This window comes from Argentina anserina, chromosome 3 (assembly GCF_933775445.1).
Source record: "Argentina anserina chromosome 3, drPotAnse1.1, whole genome shotgun sequence".
NCBI classification, from domain to species: domain Eukaryota; kingdom Viridiplantae; phylum Streptophyta; class Magnoliopsida; order Rosales; family Rosaceae; genus Argentina; species Argentina anserina.
The window spans coordinates 28,272,977-28,295,243 of record NC_065874.1 but is presented as its reverse complement, the minus strand read 5'-3'; the positions used below and the strand labels follow the sequence as shown (position 1 = coordinate 28,295,243).

The following is a 22,267-nucleotide window of genomic DNA, read 5'->3' as shown; positions in this document are numbered from 1 at the left end:
TATAGTGCATTTCTTGACGTGTAACACTATAAATTATCACCAAAACAAGGTGGAAACATGTCATAACAAGACATCAATCAAGGCTTCATCATGCTAATGAGGCATAAATATGCTACAACAAGCATTATCGGTTCAAAATAAAGCCGAGAGAAAATGCTCATGGCTCGGAGTCCTTCGGTGTTTTGCAATGCTAGTTTACAAAGTGTTGATAAAAATCAATAGATGATTACCTAATCCCCAAAGGTTATGGAGAACCAAAACAGATGTATAATAATAACATCAAAGATCATATAAGTGTGCATTGCGCCACACAAAACTCGTGTAAGCTGGACTTATGCCACAACTAAAACCGTGGACTTATGTAGGTAGTGTCATGTAGTATGTAATGTGTTACATTGTATTAACATAATGCTTTTGGTAATGAAACCATAAATGCATCGAGACATTCTCGCATGTTCGTTTACTTGAACTACATGAGAATTTTATAGTCAACAATTGGATTGAGATCTTGACCATGAACCAATTTAAGTGTAATGACTAAGTAACTATAGTCACACTTGTGCGATGAATACATTCACAAAAACTTGGAAAATACACGGATTTATAGTCATGCAGACTATTAACTGAAGCATTCATGTTTCATTATTTTCTTTTAATAACCACAATGTATAATTGTTTTAAAATCCATAATAGTGAGAAAATATTCTCATGGTCTTCCATATAATGTGTCTTGTTTCAAGAACTTCTCATATCTAGCTCTTGTATATTTTGACCATTATGTTTCTGTCTTTCAATGAAACGATGTTGCACCAAAAGAAATTAATCCGGACTAGGTGCATAAACACATCCAATATGAAAATGTCAAATTTCAGGCGCATGTTGCAGTCAACAATAGGGAAGATTCATTATGTATCAATATATGACACAACTTCCAAGTACTAAATTGGAGGTCAAGTCCCAGATTATGGTAACTCAATTCAATAAACCATGACAAATTCTGTCACAATGGTATAAGTGACAATTTTCGTCACAAACCAATGGTATAAGCGACAATTTCCGTCGCAAACCGATGTTTGTCCTATTTTTTCAAATATTGTAGCTACACACAACGGCTACGAATGGTAACAGCGACACTCCCAGCCGCTCCGAAAACTCGGTACCAGGAGAATCATATCCCTGTATACCACCTGAGGACCGAAAGAATCAGGTTGAAAAGGAAAGGGAGGTTGAAAGTCCCCGATGAAAGACAAAATTCAGAGAAATTTAAATTTGCATGAAAACAGCAATGTTAATTAAAACATACTTGGTTGTCTGCCAAAAAAAACAGCGTAATATGTGTTGCAAGATTTTGTATCGGCATGTGATAGTTTCATGGAAAACAAAATCATATGGTTAGTTACATAAACCATAGAATAAATCAGTAAAATTAAAATAAAATTACTGTAACGGGTAATAACACTTTTTATCTAGGGGAAAATTACCATGTCCCATTTTTTTATACCAAATTACCAGTTTACCCAGAGGTAAAATCCTCTTCAACTAAGTCGGGTCAAACCTCAGGTCAGACCCAAAACCGGGTCGAAGGGCTGCGATTCAGAGCTCTTGGTTGGAATGCCAAGCGACGGTGGCGCTGGGCAGGAAGGCGTCGTCGAGATCCTTTAGACGTCGGTATAGGCTTCGGCAACGATCAAGGTTGTGCCAGCAAATCTGGGTCGATTCCGCATTCTGGGTAGTCGTGCTGGGCTGCAGTGGTGATGTCGATATGTCGAGGAGTGGGTCGCCATCACGTGGGTCGACGACGCAGTTCTGGGCACGCGGCGACGCTGAGTTACGCTTTGGTCGTGGTTTGGGAGCAAGGAGAGCAAGGACGAAATCCGATTAACGCAGATTGGAGGAGGGAGCGGGGTGCCCAAAGCAAATTTCTAGGTGATTGTGAAAAAAAATGATTATTATTATTATTTTTCTTTTTTATTCAATTTGACAATTATTTTCGTTTTCTGTCGAATTTTTTATGGTAGAATGAATTTTTCCATCTTTTTCTGCCAAATTATTTTCATGGCATAAGAAATTTTTTAATCAGAAATTAGGGTTCTAGACCTAGGAACTCAGGGTTAAAACTATGTGTTGATAACGTGTTACAGAAAAATGTAATACACATCAAATAGAGAGAAACATCATATTTATTCAAATTGATAATGAGATCTTATATTATAGGCATTACATTAATTATCATGTTGAATAAGGAATTATATATCATTTCTTATCTAGACTTAATCTATACTAATTAGGACAAGTTGGAAGATGACAGAGAATAACTCTCCTATAACATTTATATAATTTATCATTCATCTAGAAAGAGGATCTCAAATTAAAGCAAGCTTACCCTAATCTTTGGAAGAATTTGATGCAGTGGAACCTCCATTAGTACTGGTATACCGATCAGTTCACCAATTAGTTCACGGAGTGATAATTGAACAACAGCAAAACTTAATTAATTTTTTATGTACAGATTCTCATAAAAGCATGAGATATATGATACGCAATGATCACTGTAATGAATATTGAATGATATGACCTCTATTTTACAAAATTGAATAAAAGAATACATTAATACATTGTAGTGATTGTACCAATAGAATGTCAAAGGAACTTGAGAACAATCAGCTGAGCAAACAAATATCGAAGAACACTAATACATCCGCGATCGATCTCCACTGTTTCTATACAAAAAATTAATAAAATTTCTGACTGGAGAAATTCACATGTAACCTAAATACCTAATCGAATTAAGAACAAGATGACATATTGACATATGTGCAACACTGCTAGCTACTAATCAGTTTCAAGCAATCAACTGCAACTTCGTCAAATCATAATGACGTTGGTATCCCGGTGGTGCCAAATTCAACTCCAGATTCAAGCACGAGACCCTTTTGCTACTATTCGATTTCTTCAACACCGGTACGGCTGCTGCCCGAATTTGATCGGCAGCAGAAGTCATAACGTCCCTATGTTTCCTCATGTGTCCGCCAAGCGCTTGCCCAATTGCGAACTCAAGCCCGCAGATCGGGCACTCATGCGTTTTGGGCTTTGCCTGCGAGCTCGGTGATGACTGTGCTAACTGTAAGAGGTTGGAAGTACCATTTCCGGCCATTAGTTTTGGTCTGTTGTGGCTCGCTCTGTGACCTCCGAGGGCTTGGAACGATGAGAACTCGCGATTACAGGTCTTACATGAAAATGAACGATCAGTTGTCTTCTGTTTTTTGACCGGGGACGAATCATATTGGCCGTCTTTGGATAACATCATCAAGCAACTAACCAAGTCCAGGGTCTGCTCATCTTCTCTTTCTCTTTTCATGGCTAAGTTGGGAATGGAGTAGGAGCGAAAATTTGAAAGCAAGGAAAGCTTTGTGAGAATGAATTCAGTAAGTGGGGAATGAGAGGAGGAGAGTTAGGGGCTGGTATATATAGGCGGCAAAAAACTATGACTAGTTAGCTTACGATGTATGTAGGAATGACGTGTTCGAATTTGCCCTTCTAGCATTAAGAATAAGAAAACGTAAGGAGTTTGGTATTATTGTAATAAAGTTTGTTTTCTTGTGGGATTGTTCTAGTGCCGTCATATGTGGCCACGTATTGCGTCACCGCGTTGCTGAACTCCACTCGCTAAACTTGGTCAAGCGGTCATAGTCAAAGCCCAGCTCGATTGAAGTTAGAAACTTCGTGAGGGTTCTAGAGCAAATCTAATAGTCGGCGTCTATGCCCATCCGCATCCAAGGCGCGTGTTAATAAACTAGCTTATTGTCGTTGTCGATATCTGAGTGTTTCTCGACGTGGCAATCTCATCTGATAGTCTATTTTATCGACATCGTCATCGGTATTTCATCGGAGGAGACGTGTTTGTGTGCTAAGCACACAACAAAAGAAGCTAAGCTAAGTGTGCATCTTGCCACAAAATCTACGCGGTCCCTCGCCGTTGTTAGTTAATTAGGTACGAGCTAGTTAGTTTCGTATTTTCAGACAAGTGATGCATCATTCTCTCTTTCCTTACTCTTGCCTATATATCATAGATGAGTCTTTGCTTGGTACTTTCCTAGATAGTTTCCTAGTTAATATACTGTACGTGTATACAAACATTTATATTCGTTTATCATTCTCGGTGTTGTTGATCGAGCACAAGTAGGAACGTGCATCCAAAAATGAAAAAATAAAAATGAAAAAAAAGGGGTTTCATGTAAGCGCGCACGGTGTGTGGAAGTTGTTAGTTAAGTGTGAGCTAGCTCCCGGGTTTGGACAGCCCACAAGTTTGTGCTCTGTCATGAGAGCATTTCAGTTCCTTTTCATTTCTAGTTAGGTCTTTAGCGCGCTATAGTGTATGCGAAACAACTTTGTTCGGTTCCTTCGGTATGAATTTTGAGGGTCTATGCGGTGGCGGACGCATAAATTTATATGAGTGGAGCAAAAAAAATAACGCTAAGGAGCCTATGAGATGTCTCACTTCCATTTATGTTTTCACTCTAGTAATTTGCAGCTTAACTAATATTAATATATATTACTATATAATATTCTACATTCTCATATTGAGAGAGTTTTCACTCATATGAAATCCCAACCAAACTTAAAAAGACCTTATAGATTAGATACGCCAATTGATTCAAGTACTTCTTCCGCTCAAGTAAGAGTACTCAATTTGATGGAACTCTCTGATGATAATATCTTCTTATCAGTTGCAACTATAATAAAGATATATGTTCAAAACTCTCTTTGTGAATCTTATCAGCTGATGTGATATGTACTGATACGTCAGGCACTCATTTGTGCATCTGACAAACTTTAAAACTCTCCCTCCCTCTCAGTTCGTTTAGACTCATTCCTTAAATAAATGAATTCAAATATTTTCAATTAACCATTCATTAATCCTTAATTGAATCCATCAAATTAACAAATAAAATCCAGATAAGAAAATAAAATCACCCAACCAATGACATACAATTCAAAGACGTTGATCAGACACATATATGGAACCATTCAAATAACAATAAGACCCAATTCCTCATATCTTTACTTTTGTTTGATTGGTATGGGGTAGCAGATTCTGTATATATTTATGTTTTTACTTCATGATTGGGGGAAAAATCAAACGAAAATTGGGGTTATAGATAAACTGTTCAACAAAAATGGAAGTTCAGCTGCCCCCACTCGCCCCCCTCTGCATCTGCCACCGTCTATGTCAAATGATATTAAGAAATTATAATGTGCCTCAATGTCTTCGATAATACTATATTACCCTTCAACTTTTTTGTTTGGATACAGTCTCTAACACAATTCTAAAAATTCTTGCGTCACTTGTGTTATCTATTGCCTTTTCCTATCATATTACTCGTACATACTTGTAAACTGTTTGCAAAATTTTCAAATATATTGATTTTTTATCAACATAAATCAAGTATATCAAAAGGAAATACTCGTGCGGTCATGCCTTGTATGGAATATTTTTGCTAATGAGGAAGATTTCACCTCAAGCTGAAACTTTAGTTTTACAATCTAGTCGAACACCAATTTTTTTTTTCAGTTTACTGTTATATAGTGCAAATGAATCTCATAACTAATTAATTTTTATGACTTTTAGTTTTCTCCAAATTCTCATATCAGCTACTCATATATAAGGGATTCGCATATCTTTGTCGCAAAGCTTCTTTATATATAGTAAAAAAAATGAAGGTGGATTATGTGATATACATATACATGCAATCCGTACACCAACCAGAATCGTGCCGAAATACATTACTGCTGTGTAGAGGGTAGGCAAAAACAACGTGAAAGTCTGAATGCGTACAATTCACGATTCGTTATTTAAAATTATCCGTATTTATACATATGAACAAGTGATATGCCTAATGCCTTAATCGAAAAAAATAAGTGATAGGGCTCGTCCGCCGCATATGGAAGCCGCATATATCTCGCAAGCCAAAGATTGCTGTTGTTCATGGAATTATCAAACTAAGAAATTAATGAACGATTCGTCACATCAAAGAAACTAATTGTACCAAAATAATTTCAAAGAAATTAGACTAAATAACCAAAGAATGTAGGCGAAACAAATACAATCATCTCAACTGTATCGATATACAAATAGTTTCGAACTCTCGAGACTACAGAAATCCACATCTATCCTAATAACGTAAGTACAACTCTATATAATTCAGTCTCAAGCAATCAACTGCAACTTCGTCAAGTCATAATGACGTTGATATCCCGGTGGTGCCAAATTCAACTCCAGATTTAAGCACGACACCCTTTTGCTACTATTTGATTTCTTCAACACCGGCACGGCTGCCGCCTGACCCCGATCAGTAGCAGCAGAAGTCATAACGTCCCTGTGTCTCCTCATGTGACCCCCAAGTGCTTGCCCGATTGCGAATTCAACACCGCAGATGGGGCACTCGTGGGTCTTCGGCTTGGCCGGCAAGTTCGGCGATGACTGCGCCAGCTGTAAAAGGTCTGATGTACCATTTCCGGCAATTAGTCTCGGTTTGTTGTGACTCGCTCTGTGGCCTCCAAGGGCTTGGAACGAAGAGAACTCGCGGTTACACGTCTTGCAAACAAAGGCACGATCTGACGTCTTATGTTTCTTGATTGGTGATGCATCATTTTGGCCGTCTTTGGATAGCAGCATCAAGCAGCTAACCAAGTCCAAGGTCTGCTCGTCTTCGAAGATGTCTCTCTTCATGGCTAAGTTGGTTGAAGAAGTTTTCGCGCTTTCGAGCTTAATCAGAGCAAACTGAAGGAACTGAGGAAGCAAGCAAACTCTGTGTGAGACTAAGATAGCGTTACTCGGTAAGGGTGGAATGAAAGGTAGTGAACTAGAGTGCTGGTTTATATAGGCGGCAAAGAAACGAGTTTCTTACGAAGTAAGTAGCACTGACGTGTTCGAATTTGCCCCTGGAGACTTGCAGCGAAAGTAATATTTGGAGTGTGGTATTATTGTAATAAGTTTGTTTTCTTGTGGAATTATAGTAATGCTAATGGTTTTGCGTCACCGCGTTGCTGGAAAGATCCAGTGAGTTAACTTGGTCAAGGGGTCGTTGTAGGTAACCCAAGCCATCTGAAATTTGAGCCCCTTCCTACAGTTCTGGACTAATTCTAGCGCTTCTAGATGATTCTAACTAAACTCCCGCAAGCCAAGCCATCTGAATTGTGAATGTTAAAAGTTACTGTAACAATGGTAACATGTTTGTAGTGAGAGTTAATATTTGCACCGGTTGTCTATTACACATTTCACAAATATAATTTTGTTATTTACATTTGTCACATAGGTTGACATGTAATATCGATGGATTTAAGGTGGGTTCTTAAATGTTGTCATCACACGCATTTGGGCAGCTTATTACAAAACTTGTCCATTAGGGTTTTCGGTTTCACTTTAATTAACTAGTTCTTCCATTTGTTTATAATGATCGTGTACCTTGTGTTTCACTTAATTGTATTGAGTTCATCTTGCTTATTCAATTTATTACTACCTTCAACATTTGAAGTAATTTTGAAAACTATTATTTATGAATTTACACGATTATACACTAGCTAAAAATATAAAGCTTAAACACACGCATGACATATCGTATACGCATTATGAAACATTGAATCCCATAGCTTCTCTCTCTCTCTCTCTGTTTTTTTTTCTTTGAAAATACATGACATAGTTCTAGTTTCACACTCGTGTTCACGGAACCAAAGCGCGTGAACAGTTAAACGTCGTTGTTAAGTTTGATTTGAAACGGCTAAAGCAATTGACAGATCAATACGATATGGAGCGAAAAGCACACAAGTAGCCAAGTCACTGAAGTGTGTATCTTGCTACAAAATCTACACGGTCCATTATATATAGTCGCTAATAAAGTACAATCCCGTTTCTTAATTTCACACTACAAGGAATTAGGAGTAACATCATATCTGTCGTCCTCATACATTTTTGAGTCTTTGCTTCCTAGATGTTTCCGTGTTCCTAGCTACGTACCTCCCGCTTAAGTCTTCGACTTGATTTGTTTTCATATCATGCAATTAAGTTGCTCACTTTGTATCATATTGTTAATTTCGGTTAACTAGTCCTCTATATATTTCATAAGTGTGTATCGTAGAATAAACACCTCGATCACTAATTAAGTATACGAGTGCTCTTTCCTTTGCAGCTTCTCCTGCCTTTCAGTTTGAACAATCTGGAATTGTATGTTGTAAGACTATCTTCTTGTTTGAAATCATAGAAATAAATCACGTACATAGGTGGCCTAGACGTGCATGGCCCCAATTTGGACCAGATAAAGATAAATGAACGTCGTTGAACAACCACGTACGGAGAATATTCCATACTTAGCCAATGACTAAGAAATTAATTAATTAATCCCGACTAATAATCCCGACCGGTGACAACCTTGTTTAGCTCACACTAATTAAGCTACATGCATGTGTAAATGTGTTAGCTAGGTACCGGTGTTCGCACGATATGTATGATTCTGAGTACGTTATTCTTGGCTTCAATTGGACTTCTTATTTTTCATCGCGTTCTAGAATTCATATGCAAGCATATCAGACTAGTAATACCGCTGTATTGTACGTTGCTCGAATATACGACATTTTCTGCTTCGACTGTATTTATAGTTTTTCTCCTACGTCTTTTCCACTAAATTCTGCTGCACGTGAAGCAGAACTACCTTAATTGCTGTGGTATTCTTCTTTCCTTTTTCTTTAACATGATTCTAATTTGGTTGGCTGATCAACAATAAGCTAGAAACTGGTATTTATTTGGAATTATACATGTATTATATATATGTTCCACCTTCCACGTTCATCATTTCATCGTATTGGGTTAGGAAGTATATTACGTATATAATTGCTGCTCCAATACATACGGCGTGCTTATATCTATTTCTGCATCTAGGAATTGAATATATCCTCAAAACTTGGTGTGCAGGGCCGAGTCCGAACTTTAGACACGGACAACTATATTAAATGGAAGATAAAAGACTCGTTTGTTTTGTTCAATTTGAAGCAAAATGTGCATGTGCATCCTGCGATTCTTGTTTAGTTGCTTACCATCCGAATTGGTCATGGTTTACGTACTATCCGAGTCCTTGTTTAGTTGTTTGTTGTTTACTATTCTAGTTGCTTCATGTATACATGCGTTGAAATCGAATTAAGCTACGAGATAAGTCCTCAAACAGAAAACGGGATCATTTGGACAGTTGCCAAAAAGGATTGTAGTTTTACAATTACTTTTTGCTCGGATAAATAATTAAAGTCCCCACAAGAAAAGAACTAATTTGGGCTACCCAATCCAAGTCAAGGTTGAGATTGGCCCAGTCCAAGTGGCTGATTTGTTTTATAGCCACAGTAACAAGGAAGAGACAATTTTAGGGACTCATTTTGTATCGACGATCAGAGAATCTGAATAAAATCGAAATCAATTATACAGCAACAGAGTGGCGCTGCCTGGTGACCAAGTGGTAGAGTGACTGACACAACCCAAACCCAAATCATGATGAACAGGAGGAGAACACGATCATCACCGCTGGACCCGGACCCGGTGAAGCAAGAAGACTCTCAAGTAGAAGAACAAGACCCGACAACAAACTGTCGTTTGGTGACGGCTGCTGCTGGGCGCTTCCAACTCCCCGATGGTTGGTGCGTTGAGCTAGTCCATCGTAGCCTTACCAGCGCTCAACCCCACCGAGTTGACAAGGTCTCTCTATCTCTCTAAACTTGTTCTACTACCAGTGCTATCATGTTTTATGCTTCTTTGGGTTTTAGCAGGGTTTAGGCTCTATTTCAATGTGCTTTTAGTTTAACCCATAAAGAGTTTACAACAGTTGAAGTAGATTATTGGGTTTTGGGTTTTGACTTGTGTGGGTCTTTTTTCATCATGTCACTTTCATAGAAACTCTGGATCTTTCTAATATATTTTGGTTTGAGGATCTGAAATTGATGTTAGTTTTTCGGTCCATGTTGTACATTCTGTAAGATAAATATGGGTTTAAAAGTTGGAACCCAATAAACATCTGGTGATTTTCTTTTGTCATTAATGTTCTCAATGCCCTCTAATTTGTTGCTGGTCTACACTTGAAAGTTGAAACTTTCAATGGAGAGTATTGAATTTTTATAATATTTACTGTAAAAGACAGTTTTGAATTCTGAGATTTTAACTAGGGTCTTCTCTTAAAGAAGTCCCAGTCTAGCAATGATGGTATAAACTACACATTGTGGGCTTGGGTTAAGTAAAATGGTAGCTTATTATCAATCTTTACTAATATACAGATGGCTGTTTTGAGGTCTTTCAGTCTTTGAAAATTATATTAATAGGCAACATTTCCTGGGAATTTGTATGTGTCACACCATTAAACTTTGTTATGTATTGTATTTCTTGCTTGTGAAGTTCACTATTTAGATCATCATGTTTTGAAGTTATTCAAGATAGTCTTCTGGGAGCAGGCCTGAGATTATTTATTTTATTGTGCAGTATTTCATTGAGCCTCACACGGGACGGAGGTTTCGTTCAATATTAGCTGTTCATAGATACCTAAAAAGTGGACAAGTTGATACACAAGCAACTGCTGATAATGAAGCAGTTGTTGATAAACAAGCAACTGTGAGTTCTAGGTTCCACTTATGTTGCAGTCAAAGTTATTGTCATTTACTGAAAGGATTTTAAGTTTGGTTTTTCTGTTGCTCTAAGATAAATTGAAAGACAAAAGAAGGGAACCATCTACCTAGAAAATTATTCTCCCCACTAACCTTAGGTCCTTAGCGCAATAGCAATGGCATGGTCATACTAGAGTGAAGGAGACTCTCTGAAGAATTTAAATGGTGGAAATTCGGCATATCTTAATTAGCTTAAGGATACATCCAGAGGCCTTTTGAGATATTGTCACAAACATAGTTAGCAGTTGCTTCCTGTTCATGAGAAAATGCATAGAAGATTATTTCAGCCCAATTACAATGTCTTAGATTCTTGTCACCAGTATCTGGTAGAGGGTCCCCAGCTTGAGGCTCCATACTTTTCAGATTTTCACCATGGTTTTCTTCTTTTATGTAGTGATTACAATACCATTTGAACTTCAATAATGGATGGACATATTACTCATATACTTGAATTTTGTTCATGGTGCAATTTGCGTGCTCAGATTAAAGGGTCCATACTTTTATGTGTAAACTGTCATATAATAACAATCCAGTAGAGTCCTTTTGAATCCAATAGCAGGCAAACGTAATTGCAAATTAAAGTTGGACGTTCCTCCTTTTGATTATTATGATTTCTTATAATGAGCACTGTGTCACAGTCCACAGTGAAGAAGAATGCTTGCCATACATGTACAATGTGATGGAAATTAATTCATTGACAATGTTAATCTGCAGATGCAAATTACACGACATACCAGTAAGTGTAGTCCTGACTTTGTACTACCAGATGGTTGGAAGATCGAAGAAAAGCCACGAATGAATACTAGGAGTAGTCACAGTGACAGGGTACCTATTTCTTTATCAAATGTTGGTGGCTTTTCTTTCCTTGTTTGGTTGAAAGGGTGTATATAGCTTTGTACATGCTAAAACTCCTTGAATTCTCTCAAGGTAAAGTTGCACAAGGCATGTGTCCACGGCCTCCAGGCACAATCGTATTTGAACTTTTCTTAAATGGTAGTGCTACCCTTCATTGTTGAGAAGGTAGTCAACTCAATTTGCGTACACATGTTGGCAGTTATTATGCAACCTTCATATGCTGTTTTCAACAGCTCTTTTGGTAGAATGACTACAATCCTTGTGATTTTGAAATCAATTTGCTTGCCTGTATTCGCCTTATATGCTTTCTTGAAAGGACAGTCAAATGCAACGTTTTATGTTGTATTCTTATACCTTTTGTGCAGGGTAGAAGCAGCATCGCATGATCCATTTGTTCTGATTACCTTTGTTTTAATAAATCCTGAAAAAAGTTGCATTTACTTTTTCATTACTTAGAATTTAGGACTCACGAAAGCGAGATGTTTGTTTATGTATTTTCACTATTGTGTTTTTGCAGTATTATATTGAACCAGGAAGTGGAAAGCGGTTCCGGTCTTTAGTAGCTGTTGAGAGATACCTTACAGAAGAAAATGATCATACTCCACCTCAGGCATTGATACATACCAAAAAGTTGATGGTAGGTTCTTCGTCACAATTACTGATTAAGCAAAAGTTTTTCCTTGTTAAAAAAAACTTGATCTTGTCTAGTTTGCTAATGTTTCAGCTTTCAAGTGGATCCAGCAGCCAGAACAAAAAGATTCGGCCCCTTGTTTTAAAGAATTCATCACATTCGAACGCATGTGATAGCACACTCAATGGATCAAGGCAGAACACTTATTCTTCAGTGAGTTTCATAAATTATATATATATGTTTTCTAATTACTGATTCAACAAAAAACTTTTCCTCCTATAAGATCCTTGAACTTGTCTAGTTTGCTAATGTTTCAGCTTTCAAGTGGATCCGGTGGCCAGAAGAAAATGATTCGGCCCCTAAAAGTTGTTTCTAAGAATTCGTCACATTCAAATGCATGCGATAGCGCACTCAATGCATCAAGGCGGAACACTTATTCTTCAGTGAGTTTCATAAATTATATATATGTTTTCTAATTTCCGATTAAAGTTTTTCCTCCTATAAGATCCTTGAACTTGTCTAGTTTGCTAATGTTTCAGCTTTCAATTGGATCCAGTGGCCAGAAGAAAAAGATTCGGTCCCTAAAAGTTGTTTCTAAGAATTTGTCACATTCAAATGCATGCAATAGCACACTCAATGCATTAAGGCGGAACACTTATTCTTCAGTGAGTTTCATAAATTATGTAGACACAAATTTTCTTCTTTACTCGTCTATAATGGACTCAATTTAACTGTGTGCCTTAACAGACTGCAGAGCATGTTCCTCCCAAGAAACAATTTCCCTCAGAAAACAGTAGACCTTCGCAGCTCATTATTAGCAGCCAACCACCGAAAGTTAAATGGGTCCTTGTTGGTCGTGGGGGTGATGAGTTTCATCCCTTCATGGATGATTCTATGGTCGCCGAACCTGTCACACATAGATGGTCTGAGATTTTCAAATCAACTATTTATGGTGAAATTGCGAAGGCACCATTTTTCTGAATTTTATCCTTTCCGCCAGAGTGGAACTGCTGTAAAAATATAGTTTTGGCCCAACCCACCAAAAAGTTTTCCAGGTTCTTAAAAATTGTAGAATTTAGTAATGCAAGACTAGGGACTTCAGAGCAACTGATATGAGGAGTTGCTGGTATTCATATACAGACTTGTTGGAGCATCAACGAGCAATATATAAATTGCTGTATAGTTATGGTGATAAAATTGCAAATTTATATACAGCATTAGAAAATTGTCTCCGCTGATTGCTGTTCTACTTTTTTTTTTTTGGGACAAGGAAGTCACACAGGGAGAGAAAAAAAAAACTTACATTCATTGTTTGGTCTGCGGTTCAAACAATACAGTATAACTATATAAAAAGCACATTGGAGAATGTAAGATCGAAGATTAAAGCATATGCTATAGTACTTCCGAAATGACAAAAGATCGGGTATTGCAAAATATCGAAGATTCAAATGAACGTAAATTTTGACGTAAAGATTTTGAGAAAACATTCACCGTTTCCTCTTTAAGGAGAAAATCTCATGTATGGTTCCATGGAGCCATTGGAGAATACATGGGAAATATCAGGGTTCCAAAATGACCTGCCTTGGCAGCCTTATCACCCACGAATCCATGATATCGTTCTCCATTATCACCCATTTATATCTTAATTTTTCTCGAACTCCATGTTTCCTAATAGCAAACACCTCCATTGTCGTTATTTCTTGTTAGGGTAATGCCACGGCAGTAGGGCAAAGCATGAACGTGTTGTTTCTACAAGTTCCCAAGTAACGGAGTTGCCTTGCTTTACAGTTTACAAGTTTACAACACACTCTGTTGGAGTTGGAGCTCGTGAGTGGTGCTATAGTGACAGCACGCAAATCATGAACACACCCAAATCATCACCGCCGGAGCCAACTCCGATCATGACGGTGACTCCGGCGAAAGAAGAAGGCGACCCCAGAAGCTGTAGGCAACTGCAATTGGCCCCTGCTTCTCGCTTCGGGCTCCCAGATGGTTGGTTTGTTGACGAGAGGCCCCGTCGCTCCAGCCAAGCAGTTGACAAGGTCTCTTATTATCTTTATACTTGCTCAATTGTATATGCATGTTATGATCAAATGCAGATGCTTTTCAGTTTTGTTTATCTGCTCTTAAGTTTGACTGGTACAGAAAATTGTCTGGGATTTTAACAATTGGTGTTGTAATTTGTAAATGTGCATATAATTTAACCCTGAAAGTTCAGAGGTTAAAAGAATGAAGATTGATTGGGGTTGAGTCTGTCTGACTGGCTGGTTTTTGTTTGAGTCAATTGATTTGATCCTGTCATTTTCATAAGAAAGTTTGGGTATATCTTTAAACCCAATACAGGGTTAGGCTGGGGATCTATCATTAACATGAATTTTTGATTCAGTGTTCCTTTGTTTCATCCCAGTAAAGAACATTATCATTTCTATAATCTAAATCTGGGTCCTTTGTGTAAGTCCAATTAACATCAGCTTTGAGGGTCTACCATCAAGTTTATAATTTATTTGTAGTTTTTTTTTCTTTTTTTTTTCTTTTGCTCTCTATTCCCTTGCCACTGTTGCCACTGAAAATTTCAGTTGGTAATCTTGATGGTCTTATAGGATCACAACATTTGATCCTTTAGTATGAAACATAATTTGAGTTCTGAACTTCTTTATCAATTGTCTTCAACTTCTGAGACAACAGTTACAATGATTGTTTGATCTACACATTCATATCGCTTTTAGGTCACCCAGCAGATTGATACCTTTGTAGCAATTTGCAATAATATATACAACTACAAATGGCTGTTAATGAATTTTTTTTTTTTGGTTTGAAAATGGAATCTGCTCCTTCTGAATTTTCATTAAGTTTCTTTTGTATTATTTATGTTTGAAGCTATTTATCAAATCTAATGTGGTTCAAGGATGAGACTTTTCATCTAAGTGTGCAGTATTACATAGAGCTTGTCACAGGAATGAAATTTCGTTCACTGGCAGCTGTCCACAGATACCTAAGAGATGGGCAAATTGATATACGTACCAGGAGAGAAAAATCAGGCACAGTGAGTTCTAGGATCTAATCATATTTCTGTAATCGGAAATAGGAGTCTGGTGTTTATGTTACTGGTAGATAAATGTTTCATACTTTTTAGTTCTCTTCTTTTGGATACCATTTCAGAAATCAATCTGCCCATGTTTTTATATGTTACTGCCGGAGTTGGTGTGCACAAAGTATAGATACATGGTTATACAAATTTAAAAGTTGTAGTATAAATACAATCAACTGGGGTGCCTTTTGAATCAATAGGCAGGGGAAGGTACCACAAACAGATCCTTAGAAGTATGTCTAATAGTGTCCCCCTATTGCAGTCTTCGTTGAAGGAAAAGAGTTTACTGGCACTGCCTAAAATATGATGGGTAAATTCCTCATTCACAGTGTCAATTTGCAGATGCGATCCTTCCGGAGAAGTTCTTCCTTCACGCTACCAGATGGTTGGGAAATTGAGGAAATACCACGAAAAAATACTAATTCGAGTCACTGTGACAAGGTAAATATTCATTTTCCAAACCATGGTGGTTTTCTCTTCTTGGTTGTAAAGAGGGTATAACAGGCTGTTGTGATAGTACTTGCATTCTGTAACCTAGGGTGAAAGTTGCACAGATGAATGCATCTCACTGCAGGTCCAGGCTTCATATAAACAGCACAGGCATTATTCTTTAAAAAAAAAAGTTGGCTAACTCACATTGCTTGTATCTGTGAGAAATAAGGACCCTGTAATGTAGCCTACAGTGAGAATGGTTGTATGCTGATATTTCTTGTCTTTTTATGACAGTGATTATTGGTATCCAAATTTTAGCAATCAATAAACTTGAATTGATAGATATAAAGGAGACCCTAACAAGATGGACTATGTTCAGATAGTTCTTGGTGTCTTTTTACATATCAAGTGGCGTAAATTGGCAACCAATGAATTTCCATATAGCTATCTCATGCAACATTATGGTGATCAGTTCTTTATACCTTACATGTAGGGAAAAATGTCTTACTTGATCCATTTATCTCTTTCAGATTAAGCATGATCTTGGTTATGGTACCCCTTCTTTGTTTTTCTTAGCTGTTGCATTCACTAGTTCATTAATTAGCACGTACAATGCATGCACACAACTTTAGATTTAATAATTTTATTCATTGTTTTTGCAGTATTATATTGAGCCAGGGACTGGAAAGCGCTTTCGTTCTTTAATATCTGTTGAGAGATACCTAACAGAAGAAAATAATCACACTTCCCTTGGGGCATTGATACCTGCCAATGAGTCCATTGTAGGTTTCATTACAATAACAAAGATAAATTTGCTCCTCCTTGATTGTTGACCTTGTCTGGTTTTGCTTATGTTCAGGTTTCAAGTGGTCCTGGCAGTCCAAAGAAGATAGTCAGCTCCTGGGAATTAATTTCTAAGCATTCATCATGTTTGAATGAATGTTTTAACAGCACACTCAATGCAATGAGGCTCAACACTTGTCCAACAGTGAGTTTAATAAACTATAACTAGTATTCTAATAATGAGCTTGCCTCATAATTACCATTGTTGAATTCCAAATTGTGTTCCTTTTCAGCCTGCCAAGGATCCTAGCTCTCCGAAGATACATGTTTCTGGGGAGACTAGTAGACCCTCAAAGCTGGCTAATGGCAGTCCACCAAAAAAAGTTAAATGGGTCCTTGCCGGTCCTGGGGGGAATATGTGGAACCCCTTCATGGACGACTCTAGGGTCTCTGATTCTGTTAAGGAAAAGTGGTCTGAGATTTTTAAATCAACAATTGCTGACGACAATGCAAAGGCACCAAGGTCTTAAGTTTGATCGATTCTGTCAAAGTGGGAACCTCTGTAACATATACTGTTTGTGTTTTCACGTTTGGCCGAATCCATCTTTCTATAACTTTCTAGAGAAATTGTAACGAGGAGCTGGTTGATAAGCATATGCAGATTTGTCGGACATCATCAAAGGAGCTATTTGTGGAGAATCTATTAAGAATGACATTTTCTGTATCATTTGTAATTGTTTTGTAAGTCCCAAGTGGTCGCTTTGCATAGAATGTGTCAATGATTAATAGCTCATGTAGTAGGGGGTTATATCAATGTATGATTTATAAAGCAGTTGTATAGGTTCTCGATCCATGCTCTGTTCCTGAGTTTGAAATATATATACACTTTCCACATGACACCCAAGTTTTCCAAGTACAGATCGTTTCTTGGTTCATTGCATATGGCTTTGTTTATAACCCTTTTGATTGGTATTACAAGGGAAAATCATTTTTTTTTTGTGTGATAAACTGATAATTATGGAACATGTTCCACTATTCCCCGAGCAATTTATAATACATTATTTCATTCTCTCAGGGAGTCACAATTCGACCTCTTTATAAGTTTCGGTACTGACATAATTCTAGAATGAAAGTTAAAATCTAATTATGATGGCATCCTTCCAGACAAGTGGAGAGACAGCTTATCTCTGAGATGAACACCATTTATGTCAAGAGTTCCACAAATCTGTTGCTGGTAAGCCAAGTCATCATGGTTGTGAGACAAAGGCAGGTGATCCAGCACTTCATCTTCCATGTCGATAACAATGTTATGAAGCAAGCAGCAAACAAGAATAATCCTTGGCAATCTGTGTTTGTCAGGTCTCCACATGACTCCTTCAATGATCCTCCATGAGTCCTTCAACCTTGCTAATGCTCTCTGTGCCACCATTTGGGTAGCACGCTGCTGTTTATTGAACTCATCTTTCTGTTCTGAGAGTTCTTTCCCTTCATAGGGGATTACAAGATAAGGCAGTAAAGGAAAGCCTGAATCGCCAACTATGTATTCCCTTATATCAAATCCTCTGGAGAGCTCTAATACTTTCCCATTCAACCTCTCTCCTTTGTTACAGAGTTCATGAAACTTAGAACTCTGAAACACCAACCAGTCCTTCATTTTTCCAGGCCATCCAGTGATTATGTCCCGGAATCTCATGTCCGGGTCCACAATAGTCTGCAAGACCATGCTGTAATTCTTCTCTTGATCGAGCCATGCATTGCTTGCGGGGTCTGAAGATGGTAAACACATCATGATATGAGTAGTATCAACAGCACCACAACAATTAGGAAAGCCTTGCATTTTCTGAAATTTCAATTTAATTGCTGCCATTTCTGTTTCAGTTGAAGGCCATTGCAGGTGGTGAAGTCCCTTTTGTTCCATAGCTTCCACAAATCGCCAGGTCACTTGAGAAACAGCAGAGTGGTTCAGCCCAAATGAATCGCCAATCATTACTAGTGACTCACCAGAGCTCAGTCTTCTCAAAGCCACAGCTACTTGATCATATAAAGACAATGGTGTACCATTATTAAACATCAAATGTGCTGACTTTGCCATCATTTCTTCACTCACAAGTGAGCATATGTAGTCAAAGGTATTTCTGGACATTTTAAAGATAGATTGAAACCTACTTAAACCCTTTTCTGGAGACTGAAGACCTGCATATATCCAATATGTGCATTCAGATTTGACTAAGCTTTTATGAGAGTTTTTTTACACCAATAAAAGCACATGATCTCAACTATTAGGATTACAGTATACAAGCACAAACCATGAAATTATCAAGTTATCTATTAGTTTTGCATCTCATAACAGATATCATGCACATCTTTACACAATCAATTTAGAACTCCAGCATAATCAAGTTAGAGATCAATGTAAACATGGTCCATTTGAAATTATCTTTGACACTTGACATAGAAATACATATAGCATATCATATAGAATGCATCCTCTTCCAAGAAAAAGCAAGGATTAATAATTCCAATCTAAATAAACAGGATTATTTACTCGCATACTACACATTTGCGAAAAAAAAAAAAACAAATTTAAGAACCCCGCATATCATTCCAGTGTCACAATTCAACAGAGCACGATCTCAGATACAAAAATACAGTCTTCACTGATTAAGAGGTAGGTCAGTCAGACCAAACAGGTAAGATCTATATATACAGTTACGTTATTTATTTATTTTTGGTCGAATATATACAGCTACTTCAGCTCAGTATTCTTACCTCTCTGCTCAATGAACCAGCAGCACAGTATAAATTACCAACAATATATATTATATATGTGACGAGATCAGTGGAGCAAATTAGTGAATTATAATAGGTATTTAAGAAATGTTAAGAATGACGCTTACTAAGTTACTAGTGGTAAATACCATAAATCTCCTGCAAGAAGATTGCATATTGAATTTTACTGTAAGTTCTAAGTAATATTTAAGCCTATACCTTCCGAACAACGGAAAAAATAAAAAAATAAAACATAACTAGATTTCCACTTTAAGACTTGATAGTGATCAGTTATAATTTACAGCCCAATACTTCATCGTTAGTTCCTTATTACACAATACTAGAAGCTAAATAATGCATCCTATGACAAAAGTAAATGCGTCTAATTTCTAACACACACTCATGACGAAGAACTCATGAAATCAAAGTTTAATCTATCATGCTAAGATTTCCTTTGTTATAAAGATGGAAAAGCAACAAAATCAGCAAGGCTTTGATTGTAGACATGGCATTAGTAGATGGAACAGTAGAAAACCAAGCAGACCGTGAAGAGAGAGTATGAATTTGCAAGTGCATGATCCATGTCATTCACTTCTGAGTATGAAGATTAATTAATAATGTCCCCTAAAGAAAAAAAGATAAAACCAAGCAGACCGTGAAGAGAGAGTATGAATTTGCAAGTGCATGATCCATGTCATTCACTTCTGAGTATGAAGATTAATTAATAATGTCCCCTAAAGAAAAAAAGATAATAACTTCTCATTTCTGAATGTTACCAGTCTTCTTTTCTTTTTTTGAGAGTGCTGAATGTTACCAGTCAAAGACTCAAAATTTTACACCTAATCCTGTATAATCACCTAATCTTTTTGGTGCCAGAATGCTTACCAGTTCTGGTTTCATATAGAAGTCAAAATCCTAGTTATCTGAAATTCTAACTTCTGATGGTCAAAATTTAAAATTTGGTTATCATGGTACCATTCACCATGACTTCAAAAGTAAGTTCTGCATATAAAAGAACATTACAACTCTGAGAACGACTAATTTGTGTAACATGCAGACATTAATAGTGGAGAAAAATGTGAAAGGAGACTTAAATATTTCAGAGACTATCCTGTGGGTAGAAGTCTTTTCCAATAGCACTAGCTAGCCTCATTTGATACGTCACAGATTTGTGTACAATAACTCTTCCAAAGGAGTAATTAGTAACAGACCACCATTACTTCAAATATTGGATTACGAATGTGTTCTTCCAGCAAAGTTAGCCAATTTGTTCAAAACTAAGTAAGCTGATCAGTGAAAAAAAAAAGGCAAAAAAGAGGAAAGAAAGAACTTATCAAATATTTAACTGTCCATCTTTACCTATGCAATAAGTTAAAATATTACTATTTCCTTGACTGTAAATTCAAATCACCATCCCGCAGGCATTGTCCAAGGACCAAGATACTGTTATCTCTTAGATGTATTTACATGCCTCTCAATGCCTATAGATATAATCTTATCCTTTCCAATGGAAACCAGAACGTTAGGTAAAAGGGAGGGTTCAAAGTCTGATTAGGGATCTTTGTTGAATGTGAATACACACATTAACACTACATGAATACTTAACAAAACGCAAACCCAATTGTAATTACACAGTTTCAGTTTCAACTACGAACCCATCAAACACTAAAACATACACACGCAACATAAGAACACGTTGATAAAGGCTGTATAAAGCAGCATATCATAAAGCAAAACAAACAAGAAAACAGATAAAGGTAAAGAAATTTGGAATCATTATATGAAAGCAAGCATACCATTGATTCTCCTGGAGAACTCATCCCACCAATCCAAGGGACCTTCCTTCTCTGAGGATCCAGAGCCAGAAGCATTTTGATCTTCATAAGACTTGTTCTTCTCTGCCTTCTTCCTCTTCTTAAGCCCCCTCACAGGACCCATCAGCGCCTCAGACACTGAATCGAATCAAAACCCAGAAACCCCACAAACTTCAAACAACAACAACTGTAGACAAACCCTGCTTAATTAGATAAATAATCAAATACCCATTACCACCAAACACATAAATATCATCAGAGACTAGTGAATAGAAGCCAGAGTGTATAACATGCACAAGACCTGTGAAAAACAAGTGTATGTAGCTGTGTTTATGACATGCAAGGAGATACAGATAGAGCTTTTATGAAATAGGAACAGGAAAACAGAGAAGCTGTGTAGGAATTAATCCAAGCTGCACATGTGGGTTGATGTTAAATTTGTTTAAGACAATGTGGCAAAAGAAGTGAGAGACATGGACATTGTTCTCTCTGGGTCTCACACAGACATATACTTACGAGTTCGGAGAGAAAAGAAAGGTGTATGGTTATGAGTTATGACGGAGAGATTTTAAGAAGAAGCCAGTACAATGTGAGTTGCGATTTATAAGTGTCGGATGGACAATTTGAGGGTCAATGTCGAACGTCAAATGACAGATATGCCACTAATTTTTTAATAAAGATTTAGGAGGATGTCGAAATTAAGTTTTTTTTGTATGAGAGCGAAATTTGCACACCTAAAATTATAATGCACACAATTTTCCTAATTTTTTGTTAGAGAATTATCAAAATTTTCTTTTTTTCTCTTCAAATTTATATAAGGATAGTTTTGACATTTAAAAAAAAAGGGATAGAAGTATGTAAATTGTAATTTTGAGTGTGCAAATTTCACTAACCTAATCATATATATATATATATATTCAAATTGTAGGGCTCAATGGCCAACTAAAATTAAAGCTATTGAGGCCTAAAATTTGAAGGCCAACAATTATTTTTCAGAAAGATATTTTATACTTGGTATGGTTATAAATAGGATGTAAATGCATGGTTAGTTAATTTCACTATCATCATCTATAAGTCTATAACTAGCAGTATAGGTAGTAGATTTCCCCAATTCAAATCTCCACCAAGAATGGGTACTTACGTATAGACGTACTCACCGATCCTAATTCCTAAATTGATCAGTAACATGTCATGTTTGTAATATCA

The 22,267-nt window shown here is 37.0% G+C and overlaps 5 protein-coding genes across 6 annotated transcripts; 2 read left to right on the top strand and 3 right to left on the bottom strand.

The window, feature by feature from the left end:
* Positions 1 to 2,580: 2,580 nt before the first annotated feature.
* Positions 2,581 to 3,431, bottom strand: LOC126786028 (zinc finger protein ZAT12-like). The gene has a single exon (XM_050511729.1). The coding sequence runs from the start codon at positions 3,356 to 3,358 to the stop codon at positions 2,843 to 2,845; it is 516 nt and encodes a 171-aa protein (XP_050367686.1). The 5' UTR covers positions 3,359 to 3,431; the 3' UTR covers positions 2,581 to 2,842.
* A 2,658-nt stretch (positions 3,432 to 6,089) lies between these two features.
* Positions 6,090 to 6,835, bottom strand: LOC126786026 (zinc finger protein ZAT12-like). The gene has a single exon (XM_050511728.1). The coding sequence runs from the start codon at positions 6,728 to 6,730 to the stop codon at positions 6,209 to 6,211; it is 522 nt and encodes a 173-aa protein (XP_050367685.1). The 5' UTR covers positions 6,731 to 6,835; the 3' UTR covers positions 6,090 to 6,208.
* Positions 6,836 to 9,468: 2,633 nt separating this feature from the next.
* LOC126786011 (methyl-CpG-binding domain-containing protein 7-like) lies at positions 9,469 to 13,371 on the top strand. 2 transcript variants are annotated; one of them, XM_050511711.1, is made up of 8 exons: positions 9,469 to 9,733; positions 10,508 to 10,636; positions 11,404 to 11,514; positions 12,062 to 12,181; positions 12,269 to 12,388; positions 12,493 to 12,618; positions 12,715 to 12,840; positions 12,923 to 13,371. In XM_050511711.1, exons 1-8 carry the CDS (start codon positions 9,530 to 9,532, stop codon positions 13,154 to 13,156), a joined length of 1,170 nt encoding a protein of 389 aa, XP_050367668.1. In that variant the 5' UTR covers positions 9,469 to 9,529; the 3' UTR covers positions 13,157 to 13,371. The 2 variants fall into 2 exon arrangements, with proteins under 2 accessions (XP_050367668.1, XP_050367669.1); XM_050511712.1 differs by lacking the exon at positions 12,715 to 12,840.
* A 508-nt stretch (positions 13,372 to 13,879) lies between these two features.
* LOC126786018 (methyl-CpG-binding domain-containing protein 7-like) lies at positions 13,880 to 17,407 on the top strand. Its single transcript, XM_050511718.1, has 6 exons — positions 13,880 to 14,217; positions 15,108 to 15,218; positions 15,606 to 15,704; positions 16,358 to 16,477; positions 16,555 to 16,683; positions 16,772 to 17,407. Exons 1-6 carry the CDS (start codon positions 14,035 to 14,037, stop codon positions 17,006 to 17,008), a joined length of 879 nt encoding a protein of 292 aa, XP_050367675.1. The 5' UTR covers positions 13,880 to 14,034; the 3' UTR covers positions 17,009 to 17,407.
* Positions 17,408 to 17,513: 106 nt separating this feature from the next.
* Positions 17,514 to 21,591, bottom strand: LOC126786010 (protein ALP1-like). Its single transcript, XM_050511710.1, has 2 exons — positions 21,044 to 21,591; positions 17,514 to 18,671 (listed from the first exon to the last, which is right to left on the bottom strand). Exons 1-2 carry the CDS (start codon positions 21,183 to 21,185, stop codon positions 17,623 to 17,625), a joined length of 1,191 nt encoding a protein of 396 aa, XP_050367667.1. The 5' UTR covers positions 21,186 to 21,591; the 3' UTR covers positions 17,514 to 17,622.
* Positions 21,592 to 22,267: the final 676 nt, after the last annotated feature.